The sequence below is a fragment of the Musca autumnalis genome, unplaced genomic scaffold, assembly GCF_047663935.1.
Source record: "Musca autumnalis isolate F117 unplaced genomic scaffold, ASM4766393v1 scaffold_5, whole genome shotgun sequence".
NCBI lineage: Eukaryota > Metazoa > Arthropoda > Insecta > Diptera > Muscidae > Musca > Musca autumnalis.
In genome coordinates, this window is record NW_027412088.1 from 118,829,809 (window position 1) to 118,851,953 (window position 22,145).

The following is a 22,145-nucleotide window of genomic DNA, read 5'->3' on the forward strand; positions in this document are numbered from 1 at the left end:
TAAACGCTTCCAATTCTTTGATGTTTTTAGGCGGTTTAATATTCTTAACTGCTGCGACACCTGATTCGTCTGGCAATATTCCCCTCGCACTAATCTGTCGACCAAGATAGGTTATCTTGTCTGGCAAAAATTGACATTTTTGCAATTTGCATTTTATCCCCTTGGATTGTAGAATGCTTAACACTTGTTCTAGGCGTTCGAAATGTTCTTCAATTGTGGGAGCAGAAATAACTATATCGTCAATATAATTAGCACATCCATCGATACCGATTAAAACTTGTTCTATGTATTTTTGAAAAATAGCAGGAGCGCTAGCGACACCATAGGGCAATATTTGGTATTGAAAAAGTCCCAAAGGCGTGTTTATTACCATAATTTCCTTAGATTCGTCATCTAATTCCATTTGAAGATAAGCATCTTTCAGGTCGATGGTTGAAAAATATTTTCCATTTCGTATTGTATGTAGTAAACTTTCACGAGTCGGTAAAGGATATTGTTCGATTTCAATTTGTTGGTTTACTGCAAGTTTAAAATCTCCACAAATTCGTATTGCGTTATTTGGCTTTTGAGCGATTACAATGGGTGATGCCCACTGGCTATATTTCACTGGTTTAATTATATTTGATTTAATAAGTCTTTCGATTTCCTCTTTAAATTTTGGCATTTGAGCGAATGGAATTTGTCTACTTCGAAAAAACTGCGGTTTTGCATCCGCTTTTAGGCGCATATTTGCTTTAAAGTTGGTTACGGTACCCAGGGAGGGATCAAAAATTGATTTGTACTTATTACACAAGTCTTTACTTTTCGCTTTATGGTTTTCTGTGAAACTATTAATTTGTTTTATTTGAAATCCGAATTTATTAAATAAATCAATACCGAAAAGATTTTCTCCATTTTCAACGTTCACAACAATCAATGTCACTGCTTCTTCTTTTTGTCCGTATTTTACTTTAGTATGTAATTATCCCAGGACGATTATTAATTTCTTTCCGAAACCGTGTAAAATTCTTTTACTTTTCACAAGCGGTGGTTTGTTTAGTTGTTTATATGTGGCTAAATTTATTATTGACACTGAAGCACCAGAATCCAATTTAACTTTTATTGATTTGTTGCAAATTTTTAATTCAATGTACATTTTTGAGTTATTTTCCAAAATTCCACCATTAATTCCATAATTTGTTTCAACATTGTCTATTTCATTATATGAACGATAATGTTTTCTTTTTGCACTGTTCTTAGTTTGTTTTGTCCTAGTTGACAAACACACGGGAGAAATATGTCCCTTTTTATTACACTTATGACAAGTGGCATTTCTGAATTTACACTCTTCTCTTGTATGCGAACGATAACAGCCAGAGCACGACTTTAGTTTGTTTTGATTCTTATTATTTATTTTTGATTTGTCACTGTTTTTGTTTTTTACTAAATTGACGTTTATGTGATGATCACTGTTATTCTCTTTCATCGCTGCTATTGTTTTAGTTGTTGCTTCGTAAGATTCTGCTAACAAAAGAACATCTGCTAAAGTTGAATGCTGCTTCTGTAGAGCTGCTGCGCGAACTGCATCATGAGGAGTATGAACAATTATGTGGTCACGTATCATCTCATCGACGTAATTATGAGAGCAATTTTCGGAGTTGCAAACGAACTTACATTCTCTCGCAAGACCACGAAGATCTGCAATCCACTCTTTGTATGTATGGTTGACCTTCATTTCACTTTTAAAAAATTCATACCTTGCTGCTGTAACATGATGTGAAATTCTAAAATGTTCCGTTAACTTTGCCGTTAGCTCGCTAAAATTCTTGTCGTCCAGGTTGGATGTACCAAATAAATTCTTTAGCAATTCAAATAATTCCGCACCAATCCATGACAAGAAAAATGATTTTTGTTGATCGGGCTGATCAACGTTGTAAGCAGAAAAATGTTGATTTAGCTGCTGCAAATATGAGTCCCAATTTTGGCTGTCTTTATTAAATGCGTGAAAAGCTGGTACTGCTTTGCTGTTGCATGATGGAAATTTGTCCATCATATTTTGCATCCACTTTTGTTGTTGCTCCAAAAGGCTTCTTGCAAAATTTTGCTGTTGCTGTATTAGCAATTGTAAATTTTCACTTGAACTCGCATCGTTTGGCATTTTGTTAAAAATTAATTTTTGTTGTTAGGGCACTAGCACTAAAGAAACAAACCGACCGGTCAAACAAATTGTTTGTTTATCCTCGTCGCCACTGTTATGTTTTGGGTGTAGGAAGGAGATGAGCACGCGTTGAGAGTCATTTTCATACTAATAACACAGTTGTAATTTATTGTATGTAATATGTAAAATGAATTAAGTCAAATATATAACATGGAAGAAGTCAGCTGATTTGATAAACAAGAAGAAGAAGTTGCAGGAAAATATTAACAGCGTGTTTTTGTAAAAATGCTTGCCTGTCACCCGAGCCGTTCGTACTAAAACGTATACGTTCAAAATTTGGTTCTTGTAAAATTTTACGAACCATTCGTTTTTATCTAAAAGCTTTCGTCTATTTCATAAAAGCTTTTACATTTCAGGGTTTCCATGATACTTATTTTGTGAATTTTGCATAGGAATCTGCACGTAAAATGTATTACTTGATGGCAACCCCGATAAACAGATGACAAACAAAAAATAAGAAAAAATGTAATCAAATTTGTCCAAAAATAATTGTGATAATATGAAGAAACGGATGTACATATACTCGTGTGCTTCTATGGAAATAAATAAAATTGCATTCCCTTCCAGTTTTCGTGTGTTTTGTGGCATTTATTACTCAAATTATTTCATTCAAAACTATGAGTCTTTTCCATTCGTTTATTTTATTCGTTCGTCTGATTTTGTTACGAAAACCAAAAAAATTACGAAAATAAAAAGCTTTCATTTGTTTGTCACACGATACAAACGTCAATCGCTATGAAAACCAAATTGTGTCTTCGTTCATGAAATCGACGAACGAATGGGCAAAAACTTTTTACAAAAACACGCTGTAAATAAAATAAATAATAAAAAAAAAATAGTCACCACAAACTACAAAATAAGTTATTTTAATTACATTATCGTTTTCCAAAATTTATTTAATATTTTTCCCTTTTTTATTTCTATTTATTTTAATAACAAAACGTTTGTTTATGTTCTTGTCAAGAAGTCTGCCACAAAGCATTCGAATTTAAATCAGCTGATTAAACTTGCAAATTGTTACAAGAAAAATTGTCCTTGCAAAAACTTGTAAACAAAACTCTCCAAAATTCTCTCACAATTGTCTCCAAATTCGCTCTCTTTTACTTTACAAGTTTGTTATCGAACAGCATTTTGTAAAAGTTTGTGCAAATTTGTACAAACTTTTGGATTATCGTACAGACCTAATGTTTACAAACAAAAACAAATTTCTATGTGGTTGTTGTTGAGTTGTATTTGTTGTAGTATTTACTTTACCTGGTTTGTTCTACCATGCCTCTCAACATTAGTTTGATTGCATTATTACACTGACATAGAGATATTATACGTGTAACATATAAATGTAGCTTTTCTAAGTATTTAGTGGTGAATTAAAATCCAGAAAATATTAGGCCCTTCCAACGTTTCATTAGGGATTTAATGAAGATTACTAAAATAACCCAAAATTTGACGCGTCAGAATAAAGTTTACACTTTTCTCAAACGCAAGAATTTTTTTATTTCTTTAACAAAATAAAGGTATATTTTGGCTTTTTTCTTTTCTTTTTATTGCACTCAAGCCTCCAAACAATAAATCAACGAGTGTTTTGGTGTAATCCGGTAATAATCGCCCATTGGACTCGTGGTACCGCTTTCGTATACAATATAGCCGAAGAATAAATGATTTCCTTCAAAAATGCACGAAAATTCACTTCTTACTTTAAAAATTACACGTAATGTCAGGTATTTGATTTAAAATCAAGAAGTATTAAATCCTTTTGCCGAACAAATTGCAAAAAGGCTTAAAAGCTCTAAAATATACACTCATGTTTCAATAGTTGTAGACTATTTTCAAAAATATGTGTGTTCGTTTACTCAAAATTTTTACAAATTGTTGCTGGATGTTGTTCGATTACTCTACAGTACAATGCAAAAGACCTTAGTCGATTACAAGAAGTTACTGGACTTGTACAAATCCGTACAAATTGTTAGGTAAACGAACACACCTAATGTAGCGAAGATACATACTTCAAATTGTATGAGGCTTATGTCATGTTCACACGAGCGTTTGAAGTACGTTGTTCGCTTCTCGAAATACGTACACGAATTAACCCGTTTCCACGACACCATTCGTAATTAAGAGAAACATAATTTATTTTTCCTTACTTTTTGCTTCCTCGTTTTGATGAGAATTTGAACACATAACAGGTGTAACATATATTAAATGAGCAGGAAAAACACTAACCTTTCCTGCGAATGTATATTTTACACTTAATTGCACACTTTTCATTCATATTGTCCATTAATACAGACAATTTTGGTATTTTCTGTACATTTTTATATGTTTCTATTTTCAAAATTAATGAGAGAGAGACATGTCAAAACAATATTTGTGTATACAGACTTTCAGACAGGTATTTGACTTTTGTTTCTAGATTTGTACGCGAATTTTAAAAAAATGGGCAAAAATTTTAACTGCAATCAAAGAGAATAGAAAATTTGCTATGCTTTGAATGTATACTAATCGTTGAACCTTTTAATTTTCATTCATATTTTCCAGTTTTTCTAAAAAAGCCCTTCATTTTAAAATTTTTTATTTTGTCTGTCATAATTAATGAATTTCGATAAATGCTCTCATTTGTTATAGATGGGACATATTTTATCGTTGTTCGGAAAGTATTTCTACTTGAACAACGTAGAAAAATCGTCGTTCGTTCTCAGAATTTTGTATAGGGAATCAAGTAATTTATTTGTCTTTGAGGGTCGAACAACGAATAGAGAACGAAGGACGTACCGTGGAAACGGGCTATAAGGCTAATTCGGTCTCTATTCGTTGTTCGAATCCAAATTATGATATAATTAGTTCATTTCCAATACAACATTTTGAGAAAGAACAACGATTTTTGTATATTATTCAATTTAAATTACTCTCAGAACGACGATAAAATATGTCCCATCTCTAAAAAATGAGAGAATTTATCGAAATAAATTAATTATGACAGGAAAACTAAAAAATTAAAAAAAAAATTATTAAAACCCAAACATTTTTAGAAAAACTTCAAAACTTGAATGAAAAGCAAACGGTTTAACGACAAGTATACACACACATCATAGCAAATTTTGTCTTCTCTTTCATTGCAGTTGCATTTCTTGCCCATCGTTTCAAATTCGCGTACAAATCTAGAAACAAAAATCAAGTGCCTGCCAGAAAGTCTGTATACCAAAAAGATATTTTGGCAGGTCTCTCTCTCATTAATTTTGAAAATAGAAAAATTAAAAATTGTAGTGAAAACTGCAAAATTGTGAGAAAAAATGGAAAACATGAATGAAAATAATATTGTTACGAATGTAACTGATAGGTTTAAGTTAATTTAGTTTAATTTCCGTTAATTTAAAAATTTGAATTGTAACGTAAAGTTTTTATTACGCAGTTACTTTATTTAAGCGACAACTACCATGTAGAATTCTCTTCATCATTCTAGTTCTTACTTTACCTTTTATTAATGTGCTTTTGTTTGTTTTGGCATAATCATGTAATTATCGTTTAGTTTGCTACCCTTGTAATTCTTGCATTTGTTTGTTGTTGTAATTACGTCATTAGTGTGCTTGTCCATTTGTATTGATCTTCGCCCATGTATGTGAGTATGGTTGTTCGCTTATGGGTACTTTACACGATATGTTTTTTACATATGAGTTGTCACTTCTCCCATACAAAATGTATATGCAAAGTGACAACTCATATGTAAAAAACATATCGTGTAAAGTACCCATTAGTGCGAATGTGCGTCTGTGTGTTCGTTGCACAGATTCGAGGTGTTACCAGATGTTCTGGACAACTCTCGAACAGGGAGATTTTGGGGATAAATACAGGTGGAAGCAGCAACAGCGAGTTAGTTGTGTTTTAACAGCGTGTTTTTGTAAAAATGCTTGCCTGTCACACGAACCGTTCGTACTAAAACGTATACGTTCAAAATTTGGTTCTTGTAAAATTTTACGAACCATTCGTTTTTATCTAAAAGCTTTCGTCTATTTCATAAAAGCTTTTATATTTCAGGGTTTCCATGGTACATATTTTGCGAATTTTGCATAGGCATCTGCACGTAAAATGTGTTACTCGATGGCAACCCCGATAAACAGATGACAAACAAATAATAAGAAAAAAATGTAATCAAATTTGTACAAAAATAATTGTGATAATATGAAGAAACGGATGTGCATATACGCGTGTGCTTCTATGGAAATAAATAAAATTGCATTCCCTTCCAGTTTCAGTGTGATTTGTGTAATTTATTACTCAAATTATTTAATTTTAATTCAAAACGATGGGTCTTTTCCATTCGTTTATTTTTGACGTATTCGTTCGTCTGATTTTGTTACGAAAACCAAAAAATTACGAAAATAAAAAGCTTTCATTTGATTATCACACGAATACAAACGTCAACCACTATGAAAACCAAATTGTGTCTTCGTTCATGAAATCGACGAACGAATGGGCAAAAACTTTTTTATAAAAACACGCTGTAAGCGTTTAACTGAAGAGATCGGTTAAAGAGTAGCTGCGTGCTAACTAGAGACAAGCTGTGTGTTTAGTAATTAAAGTCGGTTCCGAATAAGTGTAATAAAATAAATAAAGCATTGTAGAAACCTAATCTGAAACGAACCCTGTTTTATTTGGAAATAAAACAACGTCTACACGGAGATTAGTTAAATTTAATATCAAATAGATATCTGAAAGAAGGACAAATATATTTTCAGTTCATATAAATTAAATTTAATCGCCTCTTGGTTGAAACTTTATTTAAAATCAGTAAATAAAAAGTATGAAAATATGAATCATGTTGCCATGAATTGTGTACCATGTCGTATGAACGGGTTAATTCGTGTACGTAATTATGAGAGCGAACAACGTGATTCAAATGCTGGTATGAACATGGCATTAAGGAACTTAGGCCATGTTTATATTACAGCCTTTTGCAGGGTTAACCTTCTTAATGAGGATTTATTTGACGTATACGCAAGGGAGTTTACATTTTAAACCCAGTGGGTTTGTTAAATCCAGTTATATATAAACGTACTATTAAACCATAAAACATATTGAAATTTTAGAATTTTCAGCCAAATTTTTCTCAGTGCATGTTGTTGTTGTAACAGTGTTTATTATTATGTTTGTAGGTTCGTTCTTCTGTTTGGAATTGGATGGAATGGAATGGGGTTTCCCTTTGTTGTCCTCCGACTTTTAATTATTGCGCATTTCGAAAACGGACTCAAGAGTACGATACCTGTTTGTGAGGAATGAATCGAGGTCTTCCCACTTTGTAAGAGCCGTTTTATCGATCAGACCTTGCTCACTCAACGTCAGAGTTGAATCTGGAAGGCGGCTGGAACAAAGGAATACGAATATCGGATCCCAACTCTTGACATCGATATCGTACAATGAAAGTGCAGATATACAGGAATTGATATCTCACTGCATGGACTTTAAGGCAAAGGCTGATACGGCTTTAATAAAAGGAAGATTGAAAAGAATTTGAACTGACCATTTACAAGAATTCTTTTATTTTCGAATCTAGAGCACAAGTTCTGCAAGGCTAATTGGAAACCTTGATTAGTCAAAGGGCTTCACATTTGGTCTGCTGCGTTAAGTGGAATAAGCGCTCGACTGACTGAGACTGGAGTTTTTAACGTACACAGCCGTGAACATGTCTCAGAATGTATGCCATGGCATATAATCTCAGTTGAAGACTGTAGTGTCGCACGGAGGACGGCGGAAGGAATGACCATGATCTCGCTGTTCCTCTTGAATGGGACTACTGAGGGTAAAGATGGGGGTTTGGAAGGGTTTGGAACAGAAGGCGTCTGAAAACTTTCCAAAAGTTCAGACTACTTTGCGATACAAGTACAATAAGTCAAGTACGTGCTATTGTACTTAGTCTGGAAGGTGTCCCTCTCTGACGCTACCTCTTCACCACCATTCTCCTCTTCACCCTCCTACCTAGCTCTCTCGGCTATGAATTTATCAAAGAACGACTTTACGCGTACCCACAATAAATTCGCAAATTTGAATCTTTAGGCTAACGGAATAGTGTCGTCAGCGACTCCAGCATTGAATGCAACCAACTGGCCAGCGTTGCGAATAAATGCATCCAACGACATTGTGGATTGGAAATAATTGCAAAGGAACAACGGAAAATTGAACTTTTGTGTGATGAACTCTTAAGCGGGGTACACACGATCAGTTTTGACTGTCAGTTTTGCTCAATTAATCGTTTGCTTGCCAGTGTGTCCGTTCACTTTTGTCAGTCATCAGGCAACCACAAAATATTTTGTGGTTGCTGGACTGTTTGACAGTAATCGATAATTCCGAAAAATCGATAGTCAAAACTGATCGTGTGTACCCCGCTTTAGTGAAATCAGGAAAATCGACTTTACGAAAGAAATCTGCTCGAAAGATTAAGTCATTAGTCTGTAGCTGGAACCAGGAAATTCTCGAACCGAAAAAGATAAGATACCACTGGAGTTCGAAAAAAATCGAAGAAAATACGGAAAAACTTAGTTTTTTGGTATTTGCTTGCAGGAAAGATGAAAACTGGTGGCGATCGGCAGCACTATACTAGGAAACAGCACCAAAGTTTCAGCAATATCGAAAAATATTCCAAAAATGACGCTAAACTTCAGTGATATTGGGAAAAATTAGGTTAAGAATCGTAATTTATGAGGAATTTATATACTGTAAAGCATCCTCTAACGGTGGTGTGTCGCACTACGTATCCGCGACAACAACCAAGTCCACAATAGCGAAGACCTTCTCGGAAGATTTGGAAATATGATGGACTAAAATTCGGCTACACTGCAGTGTCTCGACACCTCACTTATGGATATGCATGAATATGTAATCTTATATATCGTAACCATAAATGCCGGAAGACGTAACTCACAAAAATAAAACTTTACAGGAGAAGCAAAAAACGTTATAAAATGAAAACGGTGTTATAAAATATCGAAAATTTTTAGTATCGTGTTTTAAGACAGGGAAGAAATATATTTTTGGAAAAAAACTAAATATTTTTCCAGAGTGTTAGAAGCTGTGTGGGTTATGTCTTTTGTATTTGTATTTTTCAGAAATGCTAAAAGCCGTAACACACAATTTATTTAGTATACATTTGAAGAAACTAGTATAAATGAAAAATTATCAACAAATTAGAACTGGTTTATTGGCCTACGCGGTTAAGCGAACTTTTAACTAGCAATTTGACGGTGTTGGGTTCAATTCCCAGTCTTTACGTTAATATTTCAATGGACCACAATTAGGTGAACTGTATATTCCAATCATCACTATTACAATTGCATTAGACGATATTAAATCTGGAATACTATATTCATTGTGTATTGAAGTCAATTTATGGACAAAATATAGTTCATATAAATTAAGTGATCTGTAACAATAAATGTAACTTTTAATTGTCATAAGGAATGTTGTCATAAAAGTAATGACAATCACTTGGAATTAAGCGTTTTAAGTCTTGCAGGTGTTGAAATTTCTTTTTTGAAACTTTTAGCCTGTGTGTGTACATCTGAGGAGGATCCACTGCCTCAAAATTTCCGGAGCTTCTCTATGGTAGAATCTTGTAGTCGTCTTTGATATCATTTTTAAAAAAGATTATACTGCTAGGATCAAAAGCCAATGCTCGCAGTGACTGTAGGATCTCCTGTCTTTTTGTATAAGTAAACCAATACAGAAAATTTGCGTTTTTCTCTGGACCTATTTGATAACTACAATCAGTTGATCTCTATTAAACCATGGGTTGGTTGAGAAGACCATCTTTTGCAAACTTACATCCTAATCGTATCCGTCTTTAAAGAATACGTCTTTATACTAGAACGACGTGAATTTTGACCATATGCACGTTTTCGTATCAATGCCTCAAATTTTGAATATCTCCGTTCGTTCTTTTTCTTGGAAAAATTAACAATATCGAGACGAGCATTGCCTTCCTAATAACCACTTCCTTTTGTCCGGTTACCATAAGCTCTGTTCCAGAACTAAAAAGTTTTTACAATTTTTACCACTTTTACACATTTTGTGTTCACGTACACAAAATTTATATGAAAATCGTTTACGACTTTTACAACTTTTACGAGTTTTACCACTTTATAAAGTACGGGAACAAGCCAATATTGTTTTCCATATGTGCGTTTTAGATGTTTATTTCAATCAGGGCATAGGTCTTCTGTCATCATCTTCAATTATTTCAATTATGATTTTTTTCTGTAAGACCAGTAAAAACTGTCTAAAGTCAAAGTTATTGCTCTAAAAATTAACTAAAAGAGTGGTCTTTGTGATTTTTGAAAAAGCTACTATTCTTGAGATATCGTCACCTAAGAGTGAAATTACTCATATGGAGAAATAAGCTGCAAAAATCAAAGAATACATTGTTTGTACTGCTGTTTAGTTTTGAAATAATGTGGGTAACGCCTTTTGTGTTCTATGAAAATTACAGTATGCTGTTACGTCTATTGACATTTCTTGAATAGGATCGATATTTTTAAACGTAGAAGATTGAAAGTTTGCAAGAGCATGTATTTTAGCTTAATATATCAGATTCTATCAAAAAACGAATTTCGATTTCCATGTCGGTTACGTCTTCCGGCATTTATGGTGACGATATATATGTCGCATACAAGCTATAAACCGACCATACAAGCAGGCTTGCTGTAAGGTGCACGTATATTGAAGACCACAACGAAGAGAATACCAATAAGATCAATCACTGTTAGATGAAATCACCAACATACACTATGCTGGCTGAACGGACAAACGACTCAACAGCGACCAACAAGAAATAATATGTATGTATGCTTATATGTACAGTCGAAATCGCTTATAACGTCGGTCAAGGGACCGACGGAATTTGTCGCTATAACCGATATGTCGTTATAAGCAATAGGGCTATAAAGGGCCCCAGAGATTTGGGACTTTTGGAAATCGTCGTTATAACCGATATGACGTTATAAACGACGACGTTATAAGCGATTTCGACTGTATATGGATCAGCAGTTAAGCCCTAAACCAGCGTCGCCCAAGAATTTCCATCAATGTTTTAGTATGTGTGAAGAAAATAACAACCACATGATGCAATATCAACACAGTGGGCGCCCTCACTATACTATATTTGCAAAGAAGGGCGTCTCTGCCCTAAACACATTCAACCAGGGCTGTCAGGTATGACGATTTCTCGCCAAACGTGGCAATTTTTCAACACGTTTGGCGACTTACTTTTTGACTTGGCGACATGGCGATTATTTGGCGGTTTACATAATAGTTGGCGATTTTGTTGGTGAATTGTATTGTTTTAAAGATGAAATTCCAACAAATTTACTCCACTTTTGGCCAAAAGTTTATGATTACCATGATGCGGCAAGTACATATCACTTTAAAGAAATATCACTAGCTGTTCTTAATATGTTAGTTATTCCAACCAGTAATGCCTGTGTTGAAAGGGGTTTCTCAATTATGAATTGTACCAAAACAAGGGTAATAAATCATTTTAATACAAATAAAATATGTTGTAATTCTTTCACACCAACTCATGCATGATATGTTAGAAAGATTCAATACAAATAATATGTATGACACTGAAAACAAAAACGATGCAGATGAGAATGAAGTATACATATAATATAATAAATTTGTGTACTTAGTTTTACTACCTCCAAAAGTAACTATTGGTCTCAAATAGCGATAATATAAATTAACTAAGATACAAATAAATCTTTAAATGTACATGTACCTTACTAGTTTATAGTAAATATAATTTTGATTTCAATAAATAAATTAAAAGTTATTAAAAAAATAGCTAAATGCAGTATAAATTTTAACAAAAATTGAAAAATTTTCATTTTGGCGGTTTTTGGCGATTTTTGATACTTGATTTGGCGATTTGGGTCAAAAAAAAAAAAAAAAACTGGCAGCCCTGCATCCAACTTTTGTTTTGAAGTTTGGTATCGTCCGTCGTCGTCGATTTACGTTGGGCGTTGGTAACACACATAAAACTTTTGATAACGCCGTAGTCAGCCATACAGTCAACCAAAAAAGTCTACCTACACCCTGTAAATCTCGAGTTTTAAGGTTAAGGAAGCATTTTTATGAAAATCCAAGTACATAGTTCTATTTCATATCCCTAATAAATAGACAGCGGAATTTTATGTAACCCCAATTTTTAGTCCGATTCATGTCGTATTTTGGGACTGGGCATATTTTTGGCTTCTGATTAAATTGCAATCGAAACATATGACATATGCAAAATTATGCAAAATGCATAAATTTTTGCATATGCAAAATTTATGCATTTTACATATTTTCTTATGCAACAAATATTTCAATAACACGGTGTGTAATTTTTTTACTTATGGTTTATTAACCACATTCTGACACCACAGCGTGATAGACGACCAAAAATAAGAAGACACGTGTCCCGGCGTTTTTCCCTATCACTTCAACTTTCGCGATTATGGGCCCACAGAAAACTGAGGCTTTTATGTCAAAAGGAATCATTTTGTCAGGCACATATCTTCTAAACCGCTTGGAATTTGGGATTACTTGTGGAGGCAAAGTTGTATCTCTCGTCCTAAAGAATAATAATTGTGAACACATAAAATCCATTCGATCTCATCTTCTAGGTCAAAATCGTCAAAGTCCACTTTCCATTGTGGTTTTTTCTCGGATTTTAGTCTGTAAATATCAAACCAATTAAAATTAAAGCAAACAACCAACTAGAAAAATGTTCGTTAGATCTCAATAAACAACTTTCTAGAACATACGAACTCTGTAGAAACGGTTCTTAATGGTCGAAAATAGCAAAACAAATGGGAATTTTATCCTCTTTTGTTGGTTTCCGCTCCATTGATACTAAACCGTTCAAAATTCAAAAAAGCAATCAATCACAATAATGTAGCAAATATTAGATTTTTATAATTTTTTCTCCTATTCTGGTCCACAGAAAATTTGAAAGGTTTGTTATTTACGGACCTGAACAGGAAATAATGATTTAAAATAATCGAATTTTGAGCTTGATAAACCGTTCCTAGAATCCTTATATGTTCTAGAAAGTTATTTATTGAAATCTTAGGTACATTTTTGTAGTTGACTGTATACTTAATTTTTGGGCGGTTCGGTATCTGTGGACCAGAATAGGAGAAAAAAAGTATAAAAATCTAATATTTTCAAAAGTTTTTGGCTATTTTCGCATTTAAGAACCGTCCATAGACATTTCGAATATTCCAGAAAGTTGTTTGCTGATATTTTTGCTACATTATTGTTAATTATTTTCTTGAATTTTGAACGGTTTAGTATCTATGGAGGGGAAACCGAGAAAAGAGGATACAAATCGCATTTGTTTAGCTATTTTGGTCATTAAGAACCGTTTCTACAGTGTTTGTATGTTCTAGAAAGCTGTTTATTGAGATCTAAGGGGTACTTTACACGATATGTTTTTTACATATGAGTTGTCACTTTGCATATACATTTTGTATGGCAGAAGTGACAACTCATATGTAAAAAACATACCGTGTAAAGTACCCCTAAGGAACATTTTTCTAGTTGGCTGTTTGCTTCAGTTTTGATCGGTTTGATATCTGCAGACTAAATTCCGAGAAAATAGTACAATGGAAATTTTACTTTGACGATTTTGACCTTGAAGATGAAGTTGAATGGATTTTATGCGTTCACAATTATTATTCCTTAGGACGAGAGCTACAACCTTGCCTCCACAAGTAATCCCAAATGCCAAGCGGTTTAGAAGATAGGTACCGTACAAAATGATCCCTTTTGACATCAAAGCCTCAGGTCTTTGGCGGCCCATAACCGCGAAAGTTGAAGTGATAGCGAAAAAAGCCGGGACACGTGTCTTCTTATTTTTGGTCTTCTATCACGCTGCGATGTCAAAATATGGTTAATAATTTCGTGTCGCATAGTGTAATAGGTACAAAAATGTTTGTATATAAAATTATTCTGTTTAAGATTCTTTTCAGACAAGTCAATAAAATAGAGATATGTATAACCATAGCCTCAATCTTCAAAATACCGAAAATCGAGATATATCGTTCTATGGGGGCTATATGAAGGCCTGAACCTGAACCGACAAATTTTAGGTGGAAAGTTGCTTACCCCTAAGGAAGACTTAATACCAAAATTTCAGCCATATAGGCGGGATATTGAGGCCACAACCGTCTTCTTCTTTTCCGAATATTAGCGACCAATACAATTTAATTACATTTTACATATATACATTATTTGTTTTTATAAATTATTTATCAAAACCGTAAATCCCTCTCTGTCTCTCGCTATGCTTAATAGATTTGTGACATCTCGAATACCAGTCCATTCCGTGATGTTATCAAGCCATGTTAACTCTTTTGTTCCTCTAATGGGGTTTCCTTCAATTTTTATGTGGGTAATATTTTGTAATAATTTATATTTTTGATTCCTCATAATATGTCCCAAATACGCAGTTTTTCTTCTCTTTATGGTTGCGATGAGTTCTCTTTCGCAATGCATTTTCCTCAATACTTCAGCGTTTGAAACATGAGCAGTCCAAGGAATTTTTAATATTCGCCGATACACCCATATTTCAAAGGCTTCTAACTTTTTAATATGTATCTGCAGATTTCACTGTCCACTCCTCCATTGCGTACAGTAGGACTGACAGACATATGCTTTGACAAATCGAATCTTCGTTTCAAGATTGACGTCATGGCTGGTAAAAATTCTCTTGTATTTCAAAAATGCATCTCTCGCCAATTCTATTCCACATCTTATTTCCTTCGAGGAGTCCCATTGTTCGGTAATTGTAGCTCCAAGATATTTAAAACTCTTAACTCTCTCTACGTTTGAGTTGTGTGTTTTTAATATCGCGTTATTGTGTTCTTGTTTTTTGCTTACAATCGTAAATTTTGTTTTCTGGATATTAATTTTTAAGCCATATTTTTCACTGCAAGTTGCGAGTGTATCCACAAGGTTCTGAAGTTGGGATATGTTATGTGCCATTAGAGTTGTGTCATCAGCATATCTAATGTTGTTTAAAACCGAACAGTCTATATAAATGCCATTTCGCAATCTATTGATCGATTCGTGAAATATTTGTTCTGAATAAATATTGAAAAACAATGGAGACAGTATAGACCCCTGCCTGACTCCTTTGGATATAGGTATACTCTCCGTCATTTCTCCGTTTACCTCAATTTGAGCAGTCTGGTGCCAGTATAGACTCTTTATACATTGTATTTCTTTCTGATCTATATTTATTGAGTTAAGAATGTCTATCAGTTTATCATGTAGTACGTTGTCGAAGGCCTTTTCATAATTAACGAAACATAGGAATACATCTTTTTGGGCGTTTCTACATTTTTATATCATTGTGTTTAGGCTTCTCTGGTACCCATGCCTTCTTTGAAGCCGAACTGAGACGTTCCCATTACCCTTTCGCATTTAGGATACATTCTTGAATGAATAATTCTAAGGAATATTTTTAGAGCATGGCTCATAAGAATATTTAGTCTGAACTCGTGACAGTATTTAGCGTGACTTTTTTAGGGATGGTTATAAATGTCGATCGGGGAGGCGTCCGATGGGAGAAAAAAACAACTCCGCACCGACCACAACCTTCAAAATACCTGAAATAGGAAGGTACCGTACTATGGGGGCTATATGAAGACGTGGACCTATACCGACAAATTTCAGGTGGAAAGTTTTATACCCCCAAGGAAGACGTAATACCAAATTTCACCCATTTCGGAGGGATATTGAGGCGATAACCTTATAAATACCAGAACTGCGGAGGTACCGTTCTATGGGGGCTATATGAAGACGTGGACCTATACCAACAAATTTCAGGTGGAAAGTTTTATACCCCCAAGGAAGACTTAATGCCAAATTTCAGCCATTTTGGAGGGATATTGAGGCCACACCCGTTCTATGGGGGCTATATGAAGACGTGAACCTATACCGAGAAATTTCAGGTGGAAAGTTTTATACTCCCAACGAAGATTTTATACAAAATATCAGCCATTTAAGTGTGATGTTGAGGCCACAACCCTCAAAAAACGAAAGTCGGGAGGTACCGTTCTATGGGGGTTATATGAAGACGTGGACCCATGCGGACAAATTTCAGTTTCTTACCCCTAACGAAGACTTAATACCACATTTCAGCCATTTCGGTGGGATTTTTAGACCACAAATCCTTGTATATATTTCTACATATGGTTTTGCATATGCTCATTTTATGCAAATATGTAAAAATATGCAAAAATTTCTGGGCCTAATTTGTTTTATTTTGTGATAAAATGAGTTTCTGTCTAATCAGATTTTCTCTACGACCATCCTAACCATATGTATATGCATTTGTGTAGGATTCCGCTGTCTAATTATTGATTAATAGGGAAAAGCTATCCGTGATACAGGAAATAATTTTTGAGAAAAAATGTCGAAAATTCATTGCCTTATTCTGGATATGTTCAAAAGACTGTTTCATCACAATATTGATGAATTTAATTTCAATAAATGTTGTAGGAAAAATGTTCATTCGTTCGTTTACTCTACAGTGCAATGTAAAAGATCTTAGCCGTTTACAAGAAGTTACTGGACTTGTACAAATTGTTGAGTAACTACTGTAGCACAGTGTAATTGTACGATTTTTGTCGGTAAATCGAAAAATGAGTTAGAGAATCGCACTTCTGACCGTTTATTTTTCAATCTACAGAACCATCCTGCTGTTTATTTTTCGATTTACAGATCCATCTGGGAGTACACTGCACTATCACTATCATTACAAATACAAATCCCCGTATTACGAGTACTTCTTTTTCCACTTTCTATTCATCCCATATAAAGAGAGAACAACTCAACGAAGTGCACTGCATTATCAACAACATTACAACCCATATTACGAATACTTCTTTATCACAACCAACATCCACCACTTTCTATTCATCACAAAATTCAACAGTAAGGGATAGGGGAAGATATAAAAAGGGTGTCATTTTATTTCGGTTAACGAAAATCTGCTCGTTAATATTTTACAAGTAAATACAAAAATATTGTAATGCTTTCATAGAAGTAATAAAAAATAATTAAAGTACCCCCACGCGTTCGAAAAATAGATGCAAAGATATGGTTACATACTTATTCGGTGTTAAAAGTGCAAATTCTGTGAATTGAACGTATAAATCTGCGTGGAAAACTCCCATGAATGGTCGAAACATAAGTAGACGGCATTAATCAACAGAAAGTGGTAGATAAATCGTGTGTAATAACCCAAAAGGAACAAAGGATTGTTTTAAAGTGTTACAAACGTGAATATTGTTGAACTAGTTGTTAAATTAGGTATAACAGCAAGTACAATCATTAATTTTTTAATATTGTATAACAAAAAGTTCATTTCTGAGTACACACGCACATGAAAAATATACATGTATGTTCGTACGCATTTGCACGTGAAGCATTACACACAAGAACGTCTTTGATAATGTTCATTAATAATACTATTTACGGCTAAAAATTTTAAAAATATGATAAGTAACATATTCCGACATAAAAATGAAAAAGCGAAATAAAACCTGTAATTAACTTTTCATCTTCGCAAAGTGTTAACACAGCATAGAACAGCCAGCACGGGTAGAATACCAATACAGTCAAGACCACTCGCACTGATACACACAAAACACACCCTCACTCTCCTTCAAGGAATCCATAGCTATTTGCTCACATCAAAAACATTGGAAATTCTAACGTTAGTGTAAAAGAACGGAAGCAAAAACGGTATACTACGTGCTAGCGAGTACTCTGGCGAACGAATTTTTCGCTGTTTTGTATGAATGAACCACAAATGAACGAACAAAATGAAAAACAGTATTTTCAATTATTAACCACAAAACAAACCAACAATGTGTAGGTCGAAACTAAGTAAACAAAAATGTTTGATTTTCGATAGTAGTTAAAAACTAAGAAACAGCTTCCACAAAGTGCAATAAAAATATGTCTATGATACATACTTTGTATTACAAGTCTTCCTGATTGATAATCTGTTGTGTGTCGTAACTCGTAACACATTCTTTTGGAATTACAGTATATGCACAATAAAAAAGTGTTCAAACAGCATATATCATTCATCCATACCCTAATACCAATAGTCCAATTTTTTATTCGATGATTCTGCTGCGGGATTTTTAATGCAAACTTTGAAGACATCTGGGAGAACAAACCATATCAAATGGCAGACCCTTTTTGCGGGGGGTTCTGTTGAGACATGTCGTAATGGCAAGAGAGGTGAGTTTGTAAACCTAAGTACCCAAGGTCCATGAGACAGCAGATGGTAATGAGCTGATTTATATCATTTTTTGTAGTACAAGTTCGTTCACAATCTATTTTAAGATAAGTTTGCCAATCAATACACTTATATTTGTTTACACATTTTTATTTTGTAAATTTCAATTTAAACAAATATGTATTATTTATAGTTTTCCTTTTTAAAGAAAAAATAATATACTGTGGTAGAGGTTAAAAACCTGTTTTGACGTCTCATATTACCATCAGCTGGGCTGATAAGGTTACATTGGTTCATATAACTTACATTTAAATGTATATGTATATGTATATTCAGTACAGCCTCGATAATCCGCACAATGCGGTAATTCGGACACTAAAATTATATACACTGTAGACTCTGTAATCCGAACACACTTCAATATTTTTACCTCAATTTGAACCATCATTTGTTTTCTTCTACACTGAGTTATTTCTATTATATACGGGTTTTTATTGATAAAAAAGAAATTTTATGCAATTTTAAAAAAGAGTGGTCTTTTTTAAATATTAACTTTGTTCATGGTTTTAGGGATCTAGTTAGCGGTATATTATTTTTATTTATTTTAAATCTAGGACAGTTAGAATACAATTCTTATGTACATTGTACTAGTGGTATATTGAATGTTTCTTGGTGTATAACATGATGAGAAACGGAATACATTTCATAAATAAAACAAAAAGTAATGAATAAAATTAAAAGTTAATAACAATAACATGTTATGTTTATAAATCATTTGTACTAAGATAATTTTTAAATTATTTTTAAAGCGCAGGTTGTTGCTTATGGTATGTATGTTTGGTGGAAGACAGTTCCAAAGACGTATGGTTGGTATAAAGTATTGTTTTTTTGAATGACTGAAATTTGGTATTGAGCCTTCGTTGGGGTATGAAACTTTCCCGATTATCGGTATTTTGAAGGTTGTGGCCTCAATATCCCACCGAAATGACTGAAATTTGGCATTTTGTCTTCGTTGTGGGTATCAAACTTTCCAACTGAAATTTGTCGGTATAGGTCCACGTCTTCATATAGCCCCCATAGAACGGTACCTCCGGATCTCTGGTATTTTGAAGGTTGTGCCCTCAATATCCCTCCGAAATGCCTGAAATTTGGTATTAAGTCTATGTTGGGGGTATAAAACTTTCCATTTGAAATTTGTCGGTATCGGTCCACGTCTTCATATTGCCCCATAGAACGGTACCTCTTGATTTCCGGTATTTTGAAGGTTGTGGCATCCCTCCGAAATGGCTGAAATTTGGTATTAAGTCTTCCTTGGGGGTAAAAAACTTTCCACCTAAAATTTGTCGGTTTAGGTTCAGGCCTACATAGAACGATACCTTCCGATTTTCGGTATTTTGAAGGTTTCGGCTGTGATTATACATTTCTCTATTTTATTGACTTGTCTGAAGAGAATGTTAAACAGAAAAATTGTACACACAAACATTTTGGTACCTATTTTGGAAATATTTGTTGCCTACAAAAATATGTAAAATGCATAAATTTTGCCTATGCACATATTATTTTTCATATGCAAAACGGGGCGCAACTTTTATATGGCGACTATACCAAACGTGGTTTTAATTTCAATTCTAAATATCTTATATTTAGCGTATATTTCATACTCTGTAAAAAGTTAAAATTGTATCCTAAATATTGTGATCTTTCTCTAATGAATTTTTATACTTTGTGTCAATATTTCATATAAAATCAACAGCAAAACCTTAAAAAAGCTTTACGTTACCCTACACACCATTTTAAAATTTCATGATTTTTGGTCAAGTTGGGCCCCCCCCCCCCGAAATTAAATCCTGCGTACGTCCCTGGTCATATGAACACGGGGATTCAGCCTAAATACAAAACGCAAAACTAAATGAATCAGATGTAGGTTACCCAAAGAAGTTCCCGAATACACCTTAATACAGTATAGGAACACAAACAAAATCAATTCTCGCATTATTGTAAACGATAGACACACAGCAAACAGTAAACGACGCGAAAAACAATGCCTTTGTCTTGGATGTATTAATGGAGAGAGAATTATGGACCATCCAACCATACAACGCTCGCATTAAACAATCAATCTTAGATCCTTTAAAAAGCCGATGAACATCATCAGTAAATGCATAAGGTTCGCACCAAAACTGCAATCTGTGTACCTGCAGACTATGTTATCTGCGCCTTCAAGATATGTTCAACAATCCTGGAGCAGATGGGCAGAATAGAAATGGGTCGAAATTCCTGCAACGAACCAGTAAACTTTAAGGCCCCAGTGGCACGTGTTAACATATTCCGATTGTACTTTAACTATGGCAATCTTAAAATCTAACAAAACTAAACAGTTTAGGGGGGTGCCGCATAAAAAAATCCGACATCGACTTTTTCACTTTGAGTTAAAACCAATCTAATATCACGCTCCACCGGCAAACGATATACGATCACCACGATACAGTGTATATCCAGATTTCTTCAAATTGGTCAAATTTGTTATTTAGGCTTTGTTGGTTTAGTTTGTAGAGAAAAACTTTCGATTGATTCTTCTGTCAACCACTTACGGTAATATAGCAAGAACATCATTTAAAATTATGCATTTGCCAATAAAAGAAAATAAAAATAAGAACATTTTCAAGTAATGATATTTAACATCTGGGTAACAAATTTTGTCGTTTAAAATCATTTGAAATTTAGGTATCCCCGAAGTGATACTTCTCTAATATTAATTTATTCATTCCGATTTATATTAGCTCAATGATATGATACTTATAGAAGAGTCCGAAAACGAGTCTTTCAGCACCACTTATAGAAACATTTTTTGATTTAGGCTGACTTCCGAATCATCAGATGCTTTGCAGTTTTTAAACTTCGTCAAAATATTTCAGGTGCACACTCATGCATTGTTCTTCGAAAAAGCAACTAAATGCATCAGAAATAAAAATGATACATGTTTGATTTTTACCTGCGTTAAAAATGGGCATTTGCGGCGTTTTGAAGTATATAAAAATTTATTACGGCGTCATGAAATACAATACATAAGACATTTTTGGACATTTGCAGAGCAACTGATGTTACGGAAGTCAGCTTTACTCAGGAAACGTCGCCAACACATGTGAGTATATGAATAATTATAAATTGAATTTTTATTTAGGATTGAAATAAAAATTTATTTCCTTTGTTTTTGATTTTGCCATTTTGATTTATCAAAGTCTTCACAATTTGCAATGGAAGAAAAAATATGATCAGGAACATTGTTTCGAGACTCCAAAAAGGCATAATTCTTAGTTAAAGGATTGCAATCGACATTAACATGGTCTTCAATCGTAAAATCTTCAATACGTATTGATACCCTATTTATACCCTCAGCATTTATTCTAACGAGGGTATATACACTTCCATACGAGCAAAATGTGCCTCATCGAAATAATGATTTTAGACCCCAAGTATGTTTGGACGAAATGTGTTCAAGACAATTTGGAGTTGATTTAGCAATGTCCGTCCGTCTGTCTGTCTGTCTGGCTGGAGCGCACTATAACTCTTGAATGGATCAACTGATTCGGTCCAAAAGTTGGCTTTCGTAATATTTTGCCCAAACTTAGTTTAAGTTCGAAGATGGGCTATATCGGT

The 22,145-nt window shown here is 33.9% G+C and overlaps 1 protein-coding gene across 3 annotated transcripts in view; it reads left to right on the plus strand.

Moving 5' to 3' along the window:
- Positions 1-16,987: 16,987 nt before the first annotated feature.
- Positions 16,988-22,145, plus strand: part of Drep2 (DNA fragmentation factor-related protein 2) — a 165,503-nt gene continuing 160,345 nt past the window's right edge. Inside the window, exons 1-2 of one of the 3 annotated variants that reach the window (XM_073992678.1) lie at positions 17,018-17,548; positions 18,291-18,490. In XM_073992678.1, the coding sequence (XP_073848779.1) occupies positions 18,479-18,490 (12 nt within the window). In that variant the 5' untranslated portion in view covers positions 17,018-17,548; positions 18,291-18,478. Of the gene's footprint in view, positions 18,491-22,145 lie in introns of all 3 variants that reach the window. The other 2 variants (XM_073992679.1, XM_073992677.1) reach the window with 2 other exon arrangements.